The sequence below is a fragment of the Equus przewalskii genome, chromosome 2, assembly GCF_037783145.1.
Source record: "Equus przewalskii isolate Varuska chromosome 2, EquPr2, whole genome shotgun sequence".
NCBI classification, from domain to species: domain Eukaryota; kingdom Metazoa; phylum Chordata; class Mammalia; order Perissodactyla; family Equidae; genus Equus; species Equus przewalskii.
The window spans coordinates 16,892,558-16,908,937 of NC_091832.1; the positions used below are offsets into that span (position 1 = coordinate 16,892,558).

Sequence of the window (16,380 nt, forward strand, 5' to 3'; positions counted from 1 at the left end):
AATATTTGTCATTTTGTGTTTGGCTTATGTCACTTAGCATAATGTTTTCAAGATTCATCCGTGTTGTAGCAAGTATCAGAATTTTATTCCTTTTTATGGCTGAATAATATTCCATTATGCGTGTATACCACATTTGTTTATGCATTCATTCATTGATGGACGCTTGGACTCTTTCTACCCTTTGGCTGTTGTGAATAATGCTGCTGTGAACGTTAGTGTACAAGTATCTGTTTCAGTCCCTGCTTTCAGTTCTTTTGGGTATATACCTAGGAGTGGAGTTGCTGGATCCTATGGTAATTCTTTGTTTCCGTTTTTGAGGTTTTCCACAGCAGCTGCACCATTTTTCATTCCCACTAGCAATTCATAAGGGTTCTGATTTCTCCATATCCTCATCAGCACTTATTTTTTGTTTTAGGGTTTTTTTCCCCCCACAATAGCCATCCTAATGGTTGTGAAGTGGTATCTCATTGTGACTTTGATTTGCATTTCCCTAATGATTAATGATGATATCTTTTCATATGCTTATTGGCCCTCTGTATAGGTAAGTGGAGAAATGTATATTCATGTCCCTTGCCCACTTTTGAATTGGGTTGTTTGAGGGTTTTTTGTTGTTGAATTGTACGAATTCTTTATATATTCTAGATATTAATCCCTTATCAGGTATACGATTTGCCAGTATTTTCTACCGTTCTGTAGGTTGTCTTTTCACTCTAGTGATAGTGCCCTTTGATGCACACATTTTTTTCATTTTGGTGAAATCCAGTGTATCTGGGGTTCTTTTTTGTTGCCTGTGCTTTAGATGTCGTATCCAAGAATCATTGCTAAATCCAGTGTCATGAAGATTTTCCTCTGTGTTTTGGAGTTTTGTAATTTTAGTTCTTATGTTTAGGTCTTTGATGCATTTTGAGTTAATTTTTGTATACAGTGTAAGGTGAAGGTTCAACTTCATTCTTTTGCATATGGGTGTTCAGGTTTTCCAGCATCATTTGTTGAAAAGAGTATCCTTTTCCCAATGAATGGTCTTGGCACCTTTGTCGAAGAACATTTGGCCGTATATTTTAGGGTTTATTTCTAGGCATCTGTTCTCTTTCATTTTGTCCTCATGCCAGTACCACACAGTTTTGATTACTGTAGCTTTGTAGTAAGTTTGAAATCAGGAAGTATGAGTCTTCTAACTTTGTTCGTTATTTTTAAGATTGTTTAAGCTATTTGGAGTGAATTTTAGGATGGCCTTTTGTGTTTCTGCAAGAAAATGTCCTTGGTGTTTTGATAGGGATTGCATTGAGTCTCTAGATCACTCTGGGTAGTACTGTCATCTTAACAGTATTGGTCTTCCAATTCACGAACACAGGATGTCTTTCCATTTATTTATGTCTTTCATTTCTTTCAGCAATGTTTTGTAGTTTTCAGTGTATGATATTTTAGTTATGTGGCTGTTACATTTCTCACAGTAAATTAATTAATGTTCTAGTTTATCCATCACTGTTTAGTGACTTACAGATCTGCCTTCAAAAAGTCTGTTCTATTTTGGGGGGCCATCCCAGTGGCATAGTGGTTAAGATTGCGCGCTCTGCTTCAGTGACCTGGGGTTTTCAGGCTCGGATCCTGGGCGCAGACCTAGCACTGCTCGTCAAGCCACCCTGTGGCAGCGTCCCACATAAAATAGAAGAAGACTGGCACAGATGTTAGCTCAGCGACTCCTTCAAGCAAAAAGAGGAAGACTGGCAACAGATGTTAGCTCAGGGCCAATCTTCCTCACACACACACAAAAAGTCTACTGTATTTTTAACAGAATCAGGGTTCTGAACCTACAAAGCTGAGGGAAGGATCCTGGAAATTGGAAACCTAAGCAAGTTGCTGCCCTTGGGAAGTCCTGTTGGATGTTCAGACTGCTGGTTTCCTCTGATAAAAACCTAATTTCACTGCATGTCTTCTTTGATCTTCAGTAGTTCACATTTCTAATTTATTCTGTCTTTTGCTTCTAGATTTCTCCATCTTGCTAAGGAGGAACAATTCCCTTTTTGGCATAGCTGATGGTACCATGCAAAAATCAGATCCTCGAAAAGGTCAGAACTTGTATTTGTATGTAATAGAAATTAGAGGGTTATCCTGTGTTAGGCTGTGTATGAATGTATGGGTCACAAAAAGTGATTAAAGTGATTAGAAGTATCTCATCCTTTTTGCCAACTTATCCTGAAATTTTAACAAATCCCGCATGTCACTTATACAGCTCTTTATAGTTTGCAGAGTATTCTTCACATAATTATCTCATATAGTCTTTCCAGTAGTCTTATTAAGTAGATGCTGTTGCTATTCCTGTTTTGTGGAAACAATGAGAGGTTAAGAGACTTATTCAAAATCTTGTCACTATGAACTGCAAGATTTAGTCCTAGACCTTTTGCCTCTAAATCTTACCCTTCTCACTACATAGTTCATAATCAGTATCAGAATTTAATAGACATGTAAGTATGGAAGCTATATGAACATTGGAAATAATGTATGTAAAGTCTGAAAAAAAAAGTTAAAGCCTCTTTATAAAGGATATAAAATATCATTAATAAATCAGATCTTGATATTGAATTTCTAACATAATCTTCAGGATGACACCAAACACCTCAGTATGTAATGTACCATTGTCTTAGTATGGCAAACTAGGCCCTCCCTAAGTTGCTGCCTACCTACTTGTCTGTTCTCATCTCACTCAGTTCCTGTCATTCGTCTCTAGCTTACCCTACCCCTTTCCATCCGTAAGAAACTGCTGGCTGTTGTCGAAGCACTCTGTCCGTACCTTTGTACTCTATTCCCTTTGCCTAAAGTGCCTATTCATCTTTCTTCTTACGATCCTAGCTCAACTTCATCTCATCTGTGAAGCTTTCCTCAACTCCCCAAGAAGAGTTGATCATTTCTTTCGGAACATTTTGTATAGCAAATCTCTATTAGAGCAAAAACCACATTATATTATGATTGTATATTTGAATTGCTATCTATCCTACTAATCTGTGAGTTCTTTGTGAGCATAGGCTGGGACTTAATTTGTCTTTGTGTCCTTAACACCCCACATTACTACTGGGCTTAGATACATTTTGTTTAAAGAATAAAAGAGCAGCTTTCCTTAAAGGATCAGTACACTAATCTAGATGAGAGACTGACCACATAAAAATACTTAGACGCTTACAAATATGTGTAAATGATTATAGTACATGCTTGAAGTAGAATTGTGGGATGTTCACAGCCAGGCAGAGTTATTTGGGGAAAGATTCCTCTAGATCAGGCATTGGCAAACTTTGGCCCATAGGCCTAATCTTGTCTGCTGCCTGTTTTTGTAAAGGTTTATTGGAACGTAGCCGTGTTCATTGCTAATGTATCTATGGCTGCTTTCATGCTACAAAGGGAGAGTTGAGTAGTTACAACAGAAACTGTATGTCCCATAAAACTGAAAATATTTACTGTTTGGCCCTACACAAAACAGTCTCTGCTCTGGGAGATGACTTTTGAATGGAAATATGAAAAGAAGAGGAATGTGAATTGGTGAAGCGTGAGTGTGCATCATCTCGCAGTGAAGACAGGCCATAGTAGTAGCTATGCTAAGAGAGGAAGTTTCATCCAGTTTGTCAGAGAGCTGTGTTGAAGAGATGACATGGCAAGAGTGCTTTGGATTGGGAAAGAGGAAACACAGAAATCTAATGGAAAGAAACTTTCAAGTAAACACTGGGCGTCTAGTAAGATAGTGTCCTAGATATGAGCAGAGCGTGATGACGATGATGGAGAAGGAGAAGGAAGCAGCAGTACAAATTAATAGTGACCGAGTGTCTGCTGGGTGCTGGCTGCTGTTCTAAGTGCTTTATACGTATGCTGTTTAATCCTCCCAGCAACTTTATGAGGGAATTGCTGTAATTGTCTTTATTTTACACATGGGAAAACCAAGGCATATGCGGTCAAGTTACTTGGCCAAGGTTATACAACTAGTAAGTGATAGAATCAAGTCTGAACCCAGGCAGTCTGACTGCAAAGTCTTCATAATAGAGGAGGGAAATCTGGGGATATTTGGTAAAAATACCCTTAAGCTTGGAGTAAGGTAAGTAGTCTGAGTAATTAGGAAGCGTTATCCCATTGTGGTAAAGAGAAAACGAGCAGACCATAGAATAGTACTGTCGGATTCTGTCCCATTAGAGTGATATACTGTGGATTAGGAGGATGGGAGGGAGGAGGAGGCAAATCGCATTATACAGTAAGACGTGTTATCCATACAGATGTAAGGATACATCTTACATGCTATAAGTACATGTTATAACTTACAGAATCAGTTACTTTGCAGCAAACATTGGACTTATTTTTATAAAGGTTTCTTTTGACTAATTAGCCATCTCTGTGTGCTCAAAATATACTTTTTATTAAAAATTTCATTTACACTTAACCTTTCAGGATGGTATTATTGTGTAAAATAAAGATGGCGCATGCATTATTTCAAAGAAGGAAGATATTTCAGAGTATCCGTCAGGTTGAGTTGTAGTGATATGGAGGAAATAATTAGGATGAGCCCTTATTGCTCCTGCCCCACAGACTCACAATATGGTAGAACTTAAAAGGGACCTTGCAGATCATGAATGAAGTTACCCGCTTTATTTTACAAATGAGGAAAGTTAAAAACCAAAGATGCTATGTTACTGGCTCAGAGTCTCCCAGTAGCCTAGCTGTAACTGGACTCTCAAAGATTAGAGAGAAGGTACGTAAAGTGCCTACCACAGTGCAGTCAGTAAATAGTAGATGAAGAAGCAGAAGGGAAGGATGATGATGATGTTATTTCTTCTGCCCCCGTATCACACTTCTGTAAGCCTTCAGAGAGAAATTTGGTATTATAGATGCGTCCATGTGGTCATGCTGCAAACCTAAAGTTGCACAGTGTTATACTGACGAAACCAGAGTTGCATACCCCCCTTAGATTATAGGCTCTCAGGTTTGGAAGGGCCTTTAAAGGTTACCTAGTTCAGCCTTCCTCTTCCTCCTCATGATTTCATATCTCTGCCAAGAGGTTGTCTTACCTCTGCTTCCACATCCTCAGTGATGGCAGATTCATACCTTCCCTCCCCAGAGTTCATCCCACTGTTGGATACCTCTGACTGTCAGAAAGTTCTTCCTATAATGAGCTGAAGCCCTGTCTACCTGTAGCTTCCACTCGCTAGTTGCACTCCTTCCCCTTGGGGTACCCTGCCTTCAGAAGGGCTGACCGGTGGAGCCGATCATCCAGTGCCATCGTCTCCTTCATTCTGGATACTGGCTGGAACGTCAGATCCATCTGTCTGCCAGGAAATATGATGTGACACCACTGGTGCCACTAAACTCCTTCCCTGTTCAAGAAGCATGAGCCAGAAGCCATCTAAAAAGCATTAGCTTCTGTGCTCTAGATCATGCCTCTTGAGCCTCCGAAAGGGTGAACATGAAGTCTACTAGGATGGCCTGTTAAGACAAAGGGAGTTACGGCCTCTCTGCCTTTTCATTAGCTATTCACTGCTAGCTGCTTTGCTTGTTAAAGGAAATACTGATGTTCTCTGGGGTTCTTTCTGTGTGCGCGCACAGACATGTCTGATTGCTAGAGAGGGAGTGGGGGAGGGATGATCACCAAGGAGAGATCTGCTCCGTCTTTGTTCACATCTGCTGCTTGCACAAGGCAGGATTTACTGCTCTCTGAGAAAGTGATTGCCTAGCTTGTTTCCCCTCCCCCCTCTTCTGGAGGATCATCCCAGAGGGCTGTTACCATCTCATCACACTTATGTCTGAATGGAGTAAAGTAAGTGAAGGAGAGCTGGGAGCAGAGGATCAGCTGAGAGGCACTAGGAATGCTTGCTGGTAAGAGAGAGTGGCTGATCAGTGGCGCATACCAGACCCGGCCCCTGTCTGTCTCCTGCCTCCCCTGTAGCCCATCCTCTATGACCACAGTGGGGCAGGAGTTCTGCTCCCAGCTTTTCCATTTTGATCTCTGTGCATACTGGCATAGGATTATGGTTTATTAAAACCACACGTGCTATTTCACATAGAGTTCTGTCTTAATGGGTTTTCAGAAGTACACTTGATGTTTCTGTTTTCTGTTTTCCAGTTTCCATTCTGAGGGAAACAGCCCTCCTTCCCTGATCCCTTCTTTGCTGCCCCCCTGCCCTCTCTCCTGGTCTCTGCGTGTCAGCCTGCATCACTGCTTTTACTTTTTCCAAGCTCTATGAATATGTAAAACGTGGTGCCTATGGACAGCTCCATTTAATCCAGTTTTACCTCCTGAAATCCCAGACCAGACCTAATCTTACTCAGTGTCCAGATGAAGCTAATAAGCATGAGTGCTTCAGTTTTTCCTGTAGTAAAAGGAGTAAAGTATCCACAGTCACACTGGTTGTAGTTCTTCCCAAGCTGCACTTTTTTGTGTTAGAAGTTACTGAACCAGGTTTGTTTTTGTCCGTTGCCCAAAAGCCAATCACCAGGACGCTAAGATCGCAGCAGAGAGAGGGTTTTAATCTCAAGACAGCCAAGCAAGAAGGCAGGAGAATCCATCGCAGGTCCGCCTCCCTGGAAATGGGGCTCAGCAGTATCTATAGGGTAGGGGACAAGGTGGTCTGAAGCGTGGGCATAGATGATTAGAGGTAAGGAATAGTGAGGTAAGTGATGATTTGCACAAGCGTAGACAAGCTTCATGCCTCTTCACAGGATGCATGTTGATAAAATGGCAGCATTACCATGATCTGAGGGTGGAGTTCTTAGCTTCTTGACATCAAAAAGGTCGCTTATCAGGCCGACCCTGTGGCCTACCGGTTAAGTTTGGATGCTCTATGTCAGTGGCCCTGGTTCGGTTCTTGGGTGCAGACCTACACCACTTGTCGACGGCCATGTTATGGCAGCAACTCACATACCAAATAGAAATAGATTGGCATAGGTGTTAGCTCAGGGCGAGTTTTCCTCAGCAAAAAGAAAAAAGGTCACTTATTGAGTGTTTGTGCAGGCCCAGTTGTTGGGTCGGTGGTCTCAGCTGGCCTGAACTGGATAAGGGGTCTCAGTTCCTGAAAAACCACTCTTAATTACTCTGTCAGTAAGATGAGGTCAGTTGAACTGGTCCTGGAGGGCCTGTGGTTACATAAGCATTTGTAAGCTTTCTTTTTCATGAACTTGGTTTTTTGTTTTCTTTTTTGATGAGAGAGACAATGTGGTTAATAGTATAGTTTGCATTCAAATCTTGCCTTTTCTACTGACTGTAACCTTTTAGAAAGTTATTCGACCTCTCTGAGTATCATTTCCTCATTACTAAAATGAGGTAATGAGACCATATTAAGTGAGATCATACTGGTGAGGACTCAAGATGGTGTTATGGAACTACTTCCTTACCACGATATCTGGCATCCAGTGAACACTCAGAAATAGTAGCTATATAATGTTAATGATTATTATTACTATTGTTAATGTATAAGTGATAATTTACAACTGGATTTTTTCTTAATATCATAATGTATGAAGAATTTTTTCTACTTTTCCTTGCTTGAAGGGATGACCTATTGTGATTGTATTGTCACATTTTGAAAGGATGCTTCCATAGCCTTGTAGATTTTTCTGCTACATATTATCTTTCTCTGAAGGGTTTCCAGAAATACCAGAATCTTTGCATTCTCTAGATTTGCACTATCCAGTGCAGTAGCCACTGGATAAGTGTCTATTTAATTTTAATAAATATTAAATAGAATTAAAAATGCAACTCTTCAAACACACTAGCCACATCACATGTGGCACATGTGGCTGGTGTCTGCCCGTTAGACGATGCAGATATTGGACATTTCCATCATTGCAGAAAGTTCTATGGGACGGCACTGCTTTAGATATTCGTAGTCTGTGCCCTTGTGCTCGTTTCTCAGAAATCAAGGAGGGTATGTTTTCTAGGATGTTCTGAAGACTTCTCTCGTAGTGTTTCAGGGCCCTGGACGTCCATCGTGAAGATTCAGGTTGCTCTTCTTAGCGCAGCCCCCTGGAGTCATTACTGTCTCTTAGAATATATACAGGCACTTTCATTTCCCCCAGGAAGATTGAATTACCATAATTCTTTTGTATGATTTATTTTTTTAATTGACGTATACTTGACATACAATATTATATTAGTTTCAAGTGTACAATGTAGTGATTTGGTATTTGTATACGTTATGAAATGATCACCCTGATAAGACTAGTAACCGTCTGTCATCATACAAAGTTATTACAGTATTGTCGATTATATTCCCTATGCTACCTATTGCATCTCCATGATGTATTTATGTTATAGCTGGAAGTTTGTGCCTCTTAATCCTCTTCACCTGTTTCGTCCTTCCTCCCATCCCCCTCCCTCTGGCAGCCACTAATTTGTTCTCTGTATCTGTGAGTCTGTTTCCGTTTCGTTTTGTTTGTTCTCTTCTTTTATTTTTTTAGATTCCACATATAAGGGAAGTCATATGGTATTCTTCTTTCTTTGTCTGATTTAGCTTAGCATAATACACTTTAAGATCCATTGATGTTGTCGAAAATGGCAGGATTTCATTCTTTGTGCATTACCGTAATTTTTAAAGGTCCCAGTCAACAGTAAGAAGAAGCCAAAGGGAAAAGAGGCAAAGTAGAAGGAATTCTGGCAGATAGTCCAGAGAGTAGTTACTTCAATTGTGAATATTAGAATCCTTGGGGGCTAACTAGTAACAGGAGGTTCTAATTTCCTTTTTGTAAGTACATTGTTTTATTCATGATCTGAGTTTTCCCTCTGAGAAAAGGTAGTAAACAGCAAGTTTTTCCTTAGTAATTCCTATTATCTGTGTTATGTACTTTCAAAGCCATTTTCCCTTTGTTCTTCACCACAGCCTAGTGAAGAAGTGGATTGGGATTATCATTCCCTTTTTACTGATGAGAAGACAGGCTCAGTGCAGTTAGGTTACTTGCATGAAGTCTTCAAGAGGAAATAGTTTTTAAGTTAAATTTTAACTTCCAATTCAATATTTTTTGTTTTGTTTTTATTTTCATTTTGCTCTGTTTTACCACCAATCGGACTTTGGTAAAAGAGTGAAAGTTCTTTAGGGCAGCTTGGAAACTGTTTAGTGTCGCATGAGGTGCTCTCAGAGAGTTGCTGCAGCCTCATTGTCCTATGGCCATGGGTGTTAGTCTGCTCGGACTCGGGCTGCCGTAACACAGCAACACGGGCTGGGTGGCTTAAACAGCTGACGTATATTCCTCACACTACTGAGGCTGGAAGTCCAAGGTCAAGATGCTAACAGGACTAGTTTCAGGTGATGCCTGTCTCCTTGGCTTTCAGACAGCACCTTCTCACTGTGTCCTCACCTGGCCTTTTTCTCTGTATATATTTGTGGAGTGAGAGAGAGAGAGATCTCTGATGTCTCTTCCTCTTCTTATAAGGACATTGGTCCTGTCAGATTAGAGCCCCGCCTTTATGACTTCATTTAACCTTAGTTACTTCCTTAAAAGTCCTGTCTTGGGCCAGCCCCAGTGACCTGGTGGTTAAGTGTGGTGTGTTCCGCTTTGGAGGCCCAGGTTCAGTTCCCGGGCATGGACCTACACCACTTGTCTATCAGTGGCCTTGCTGTGGCAGCAGCTCATACACAAAAAGAGGAAGGTTGGCAGTGGATGTTAGCTCAGGGCAAATCTGCCTCAGCAAAAAAAAAAAGTCCTGTCTCCAAATACAGTCACGTTGGAGATTAGGACTTCAACATATGAATTTTGGCAGAACACCAATCACATGTTAATGGTTTTTCACTGTCTTTTAATTTTCTGACTTAACCTGGTTAGTTGGAAACTATATTTATATTCAGAATTTGCATAGGATCAAATGTAGCAAATATCTGTTTCTTTATTTCTGTGGATATTGAGGCTTAAATTATACCTGTGGTATTTGCTGTAAGGTACTGTCCAGCCCTGAGATATTCTAATAAGCAAAAAAAAAAAAAACTATTGTATCTAACTGTCCTACTTTTCTTATAATATAGCCTAATGTGTTAATAGTTAAAAGTCTCAGTACTTTATAGGGTAATAAGTGTCCCCCTTCCTCCCCACCCCCATTTTACAGATGGAGAAGTTAATGTACAGAGAAACTGACTTGTCAGAGGTCAGAGCAAGGTATTGGTGGATCCAGGGATAAATCCCAGACCTCTTAACTCCTTGGCCAGTTTTTAGTTCGTTGACTATGCAGCCTAGTGGTAAGTACCTCTTTACCGTATCCTGGAGGTCGGAGGGATTATCAGACTTAGCAGTGACTGAAGTTAATGAATTCCTCATTACTAGTTAGATCATTCATTATCCTTTTCTTTTAGCCATGATGTCATTTTTGTCATTAGCATGAATTTTGCGGGTCGTGAGAGGAGGTTGGAAGTTTTGCTTTTTAAATACTTCAAAATATTTCTGTAACGGTTCAACCACACTAGAGATTATTATTAAGAAAGAAAGAAAAACCTATTATCTATTGAATTTGTTCTCTGTCTTAGCCACCATGCTAGACACTTTGTATTAAATTATCTTACTTAAATATCATTATAAACTTATAGCCATTTCTGGAAGGTATGAATTCTTACCATTTTTATAGTGATATTCTTAATACTGTTAGTTTAGTTAAATAGAAAAATATAAATTTCAGAGTTTAGATTCTAAATAAAATTTTGAGTTTTGTGGAAACTAAGAACCTTATCACAGATCTTTAAAGATAAAGTCTCTTTATGTTTAATCATAGATTTCTAGATTATTGTGTCATCCCTTTTTTATCCCTTGCTTAAGACTTACTGAGGCAGGATGGTTTGTCTCATGTGAGATTAAGTCCAGCTTGCTCTTCCATTTGACACTAAAATCGTGCTTTCTTTAAAGCCTTTCCTCCTGTCTGTACATCTGAAATGGTTATGGTTCTTTTAATCACTGGGGAGGTTGAACAGCCGAGCCTCCTGGAAAGTGTGGATGCACATGGGCTTCGGGAACCAAGCTCCCTAGGCCGTTAGTGTGTCCTCTGCTCCAGCCCTCACCTCTGCTGCTCTGCCCATTGGCTCCTTTCTTACTGTAGATCTGTGCTCCCCATGTGGTAGAATATATAGCACTCACATTGACCACACTTTACTTCTCTCGTCATACTCTCTACATGCCTTCTGCTTTAGCCACATTGAACTACGGTTGTCCAATATGGCACTGTCCAATAGAAATACAGTTCAAGTCACATATATGATTTTAAATTTTCCAGTATCCACATTAAAATTAATTTGTTTCTTTTTACCTTTTTCAATAATATGTTTTATTTAATCTAGTATATCTAAAATATTATTTTGACATGTAACCAATATAAAAATAATGTAATAAGCTAGTTTACATTCTTTTTTTCATACTTAGTCTTCAGAATCTAATGCATGTTTCATAGTTACAGCACATCTCAATTCAGACACTAAGTTTTATCAGCAATACGTTGATCTGTATTTAGATTTTAAAATGTTTACAACTGAAATAGTGGATTCTCATACCTAGTTTTGTTCCAGACATACGTAAGGTTTTCCCAATAACTGCACTGAATGTCAGTTTTTAAAATTAAATTAATAAAAATTAAAGCAGAATTAAATGTTCGCTTCCTTAGTCACACGAGCCGCATTTCAAGTGCTCAGTGTGGTTAGTGGCCACCGTATTGGACAGAGCAGGTCTAGCATAGTGCTTCAGGGCATCATTTCTTTACATTATTCTCTCTCCATGGTGTACTTTTATTACCCCGTCCCCAGTCCCCAAGACTCAATTTGAGTGTCGTCTTTTCCATAAAGTCTTAATTTCTCTTCCCTCCCCTCCCCAGGGAGAGCCGGCTCCTTCCCTCGCCTCTCCCTTCTGAGCCCCCTTGCATACTTTTAATGCAGCCCCTTTAATACTTTATCACACTTAATTTGTATCTTTCTCCCTCTCCTAGAGTGCAGGGCGAGTGCCTTGTTATTTTTTTAATCCCCCATCACCTAGCACACATACACTGGAACCTATGCGTAGTCAATGAATTTTTGTTTAAAGAGTGAATGAGTATAATTTCAGTCTGGACATCGCAAAGACTTTAGAGGTCTTTTTGAAAATAGGGAGTTGGAAATGGAGTCTGTCAAACTGAACAAGATTTAATAGGAAGCAACCTACTGCTCTTTAAACCTGTGACATTACATCCGTTCATTTGTTTAACTGAACTAGACATAAAAGATGGGAGAATAAGGCATAATCCATACTGATAACTAGTTCATCGTGAGGCTATCCACATGTGCTCGAACACTCACACACACATAAGCTATGGATACATTACTGCTATCTCAGCTCTCATAATATTGTTTGGTGCTTAGTGAAATAGAATTCCAAGGTTGAGTAGGATCTTATACGTTTATCTAGTTAACTCCCTTTCCAAGCTGTGAATTCCCTCTCAGCTCGGAAAAGTTTGAGTATGTTTGGTGATAAGTGGTCTTCCAGCCTTTCTGCTTGTATACTTGAGGGGATGAACAACCCATCCTCTGCAGGATAGTTCTTATTGCCAGAAGGTCTCTCTTTGACATCTGCTACACTCCAGTGGATGCTTTTTCCAGTGCCTCCAATTCAAAGACCACATTTCTTGAAACCCCTGGTCACCACCCCAATAGAATGTAAGCTCCATGAAAGCAGGAGTTTTTATCTGTTTCGCTCAGTGATATATCTCCAGTGCCTTGAATAGTGCCTGACAGACAGCCGACAATAAACATTCATTGAATTAATAAATCTACATAAGCAGGATTCAGGGCATTAACTCAATTAAATTTTTTATTTGTGGATTTACTCCCTTTGTAGACTATTATTAAATATCTTTCATTGCTGTTGCCTGACGATCCTTTCTCCATGGCACTGTTAAACTTTCTGAGCCCCAGATTCCTCACCTGTAAAAAGATACTGATAATACCTGCGGTGATCTGTATCAAAATGCCTGGCATCCGGCCTGGTGTATGGTAACAGTAGATGTTAGCTGAATCTGAAATGGAATCAGTGTGACAAGCTCTGACCTCCTGACATCCCAGAAAAGTTTAAAATTAATTTTAAAAATTGTGATAAAATATATATAACATGAAGTTTACCATTTTAACCATTTTTAAGTGTACAGTTTGGCAACATTAAGTACATTCACACTGTTGTGCAACCATCAGCACCATCCACCTCCGGAACTTTTTTCATCTTGCAAACTGAAACTCTATCCATTAAGTGATAGCAAGTTCATTTTTAATGTTAGCCTAGATAAAACATGGTTGAAGTAGTAAATCTGTTGTGGAAAAAATATATATTCTAAAATCAATATATAAATGACTTTTCTATTATGTACACTTTCAGATGATCTGTTTTTAGTCATTCTTCATTAACGTGGATAATTGATATGTAACCATAGTGGATTTTGTATCTAAGGATCAATCTCTATGTCAAAATTGTTTTGATAAAAGCATGAATTTAAATATTGACTCTTAATATGTATAATTTTTCTCTTGTTGCATAACCATTTCTGACTTTGGTAAAAAGAGAAACTTTTTTTTTTTTGCATGCTTGCTGTGTGCCAAGCCCCAGGAATACCACTGACTGGTTTAGGAGTATTTCGCTCTGACACTCTGTCGACAGGCACAGAAGTAGGAGGAAGAGACAGTATTCTGCTTGGGGATGTTACCAGAAAGCTATTACAAAGTAACATTTAGTCTGGACCATGACGAATAAATAGGAATCTCCCAAATAGGGAAGGGGGAAAAGTCCAGAGATATGAAAGAGGATGGCGTGTTTATTATATTTGAATACAGTTTAGGGCTTGATCTTTGAAGAGTTTTAAATGGAGTAGTGACAAATTTTATCTGATCTGTTTTAGAAAATTAATGCTAAAATATGGATTGAAAGGAGTGAGATGAGAAAGGAATTAAGTAACTGGGTTTTTTTTGGTCAAAGTGAGAGATAATGAAGTCTTGAACTCAGAATAGGAGCAGAGGAGATGGAAGAGAAGAGATGGTCATTTTAGAGGTAGAACTGACAGACTTTGATAACCTACTGGATTTGGAGGATAAGGGAGAAGAGACAATTAAGGAGGATTTCAGGTTTCTGATTTGTTACTGGGACTACCAGAGAAGAAATATACTGCCTAGGGAAAGGGAATAACGTAAAACTAGTTATTTATAAATAGTAGCTGCATATCATAATATACTCTGAAACGTGACGATTATTCTTAGAATGCTTTGAAAATTCCTAGGTGACTAGCTCTTTTTTTAATGTGTGGAATTGTATCAGATGCTATATTCTGTTCACTTAGAAACTGATTCAGGGCCAGTTAGCTAATCCCCTGAGTAGTTTGTGGTGATGCATTTTGTGATGTAGTTGTCTCCTTTTCCTCTTTGGGTGCTGATTTCCAGATTCCACTGGTTTGTGCCAGGAGTTTCAAATGTTTCTTCTCAAAAGTTCCTTTTTCATTGTCTTAAGCTGAACCTTATTTCATGCCTTCTGCCCAGTTAAATTTGTTAGTCATTTTGTTCATTTTGCTTCACCATTCAGTCTGGCTTTTGTTTTTTCTCTTTACTAGCATATTTGTTTTCTAAATTGCACTGGTTGCTTTCAAACATTGTTTTATTAATGATCTTGCAGCTTTGTTTCTACTTATGGTGGCTTCCTGAATTAGTCTTGTGCATACTGGTAGCTCGTCTTTACTTAAGTGATATAATACTGAAAACCTGTATAGAAATGGAATATATATTGTTTATTTAATTTTTAAGAATATAGTTTTTCTAATTATAAAATGTGAAAATTTTTAAACATAAATTCAATTATGATATCATAATATCTTTTGTCTCTGTTAGCAATTTTTTTCTTTGAGGAAGATTAGCCCTGAGCTAACGTCTGCTGCCAATCTCCCTTTGTTTTTTGCTGAGGAAGACTGGCCCTGAGCTAACATCTGTACCCATCTTCCTCTACTTTATATGTGGGACGCCCACCAAGCATGCTAAGCGGTGCCATGTCCACACCTGGGATCCCAACCCTGGCGAACCCTGGGCCGCCAAAGCGGAACATGCACACTTAACCGTTGTGCCACTGGGCTGGCCCTCTGTTAGCAATTTTTAAGCCTGATGAAGTTTGTAATCTTTATTGATTTAGAGGCAAACAAACAAGGCAGGTTTCTAGAAGGACAGGGGACATCAAAAGAGGAGAGAAGGCAAACACTTGGATGGGATATGGCCAATGTGACTGGGGTGTAGCGGAAAAGGGAGAAGTCATAGCAGACGAGATCAGAGAAGTGGCAGGGTCCGCATCTTACATAGCTTTGTAAGGCACCGTTCCCACTCAGTGGGAAGCTATTGGAGGTCCTAAAGCAGAAGGTGAGAGAGGGAATATTTGGAGTATGAGGAGAGAGAAAAGGGCAGAATTTGTTCTTTTCCCAAAGTGGAAAAGCAAACATAGTAGGGAAGTGTGTGATTTCTACACAGTGTTGTGGCATTTCAGAATTACGGCCATGAATGTAAAGTGAGCCCAGTGAGTTTGCATTTGTTTTTTTTCAGCCCTCATGAACTGTTGGGGTAAGTGTGGTGTAGGTGGATAAGTGGCTTTAACCAGAGTTGGGACTGAGGCTTTACTAGGCAACTTTGACCAAAAAGAGGTGGGAGGGGGTTAAGCATGTTTGCCAGGCAGCGATTTTAGTGAGGGACCGTGGAATCTGAGCTGCTTGGAAGAGAAGTGAAAACATGGGGAGTGAATGATGGTGAGAAAGTGGTAGGCTCAGTGGTGAATCTGAATTTTCAAACAAGGAAAGTGTATTTCCATTATGTATGTAACATATCCTCTTAATAGGAAATCTGAAAATATGTGAGATTAGAAAAGAGAGGGGAACCAAAAAACAGTGCCACCACCCAAAGATAACCAATTATATATTTGCTGTGTTTACTTCCGTCTTTTCTCTAGTGATAATTTTTTGGGGTTGTATTCATTTGCTAGGGCTGCCATAATAGAGACTACAGACTGGGTGATTAAACAACAGGAATTTATTTTCTTGCAGTTCTGGAAGCTAGAAGTCCGAAATCAAGGTGTCATTGGCAGGGTTGGTTTTTTCTGAATCTTGGCTCCTTTGCTTGTAGGTATCCAACTTCTCCCTGTGTCTTCGTGTCTTCTTTTCTCATATCTGTGTCCAAATTTCCTCTTCTTGTAAGGAGACCTCTCATATTGGCTTATAGCCCACCATAATGACCTCACGTTAACTTACTTCCTTCTTTAAAGACCCTGTCTCCAAACGCAGTCGCATTCTGAGGGGCTGCAGAGTGAGGACTTGACCATGAATTTGGGAGGGGACACAATTCAGCCTGTAACAGGAGTGTTCTTTATTGTCCATTTTTTACATAATTGTGGTTATTCCATAAATATAATTTT

At 39.5% G+C, this 16,380-nt stretch overlaps 1 protein-coding gene across 40 annotated transcripts in view; it reads left to right on the plus strand.

Moving 5' to 3' along the window:
• SCMH1 (Scm polycomb group protein homolog 1) overlaps window positions 1-16,380 on the plus strand; it is a 184,678-nt gene that overhangs the window by 35,752 nt on the left and 132,546 nt on the right. For 10 of the 40 annotated variants that reach the window (XM_070610066.1, XM_070610099.1, XM_070610069.1 and 7 more), the window contains exons 2-3: window positions 1,986-2,066; window positions 10,061-10,190. The exons of 6 other annotated variants lie outside the window; for them this stretch is intronic. In XM_070610066.1, coding sequence (XP_070466167.1) covers window positions 10,178-10,190 — 13 coding nt within the window. In that variant the 5' untranslated portion in view covers window positions 1,986-2,066; window positions 10,061-10,177. Of the gene's footprint in view, window positions 1-1,985; window positions 2,067-10,060; window positions 10,191-16,012; window positions 16,088-16,380 lie in introns of all 40 variants that reach the window. 24 more of the 40 variants (XM_070610097.1, XM_070610098.1, XM_070610068.1 and 21 more) reach the window with 4 other exon arrangements.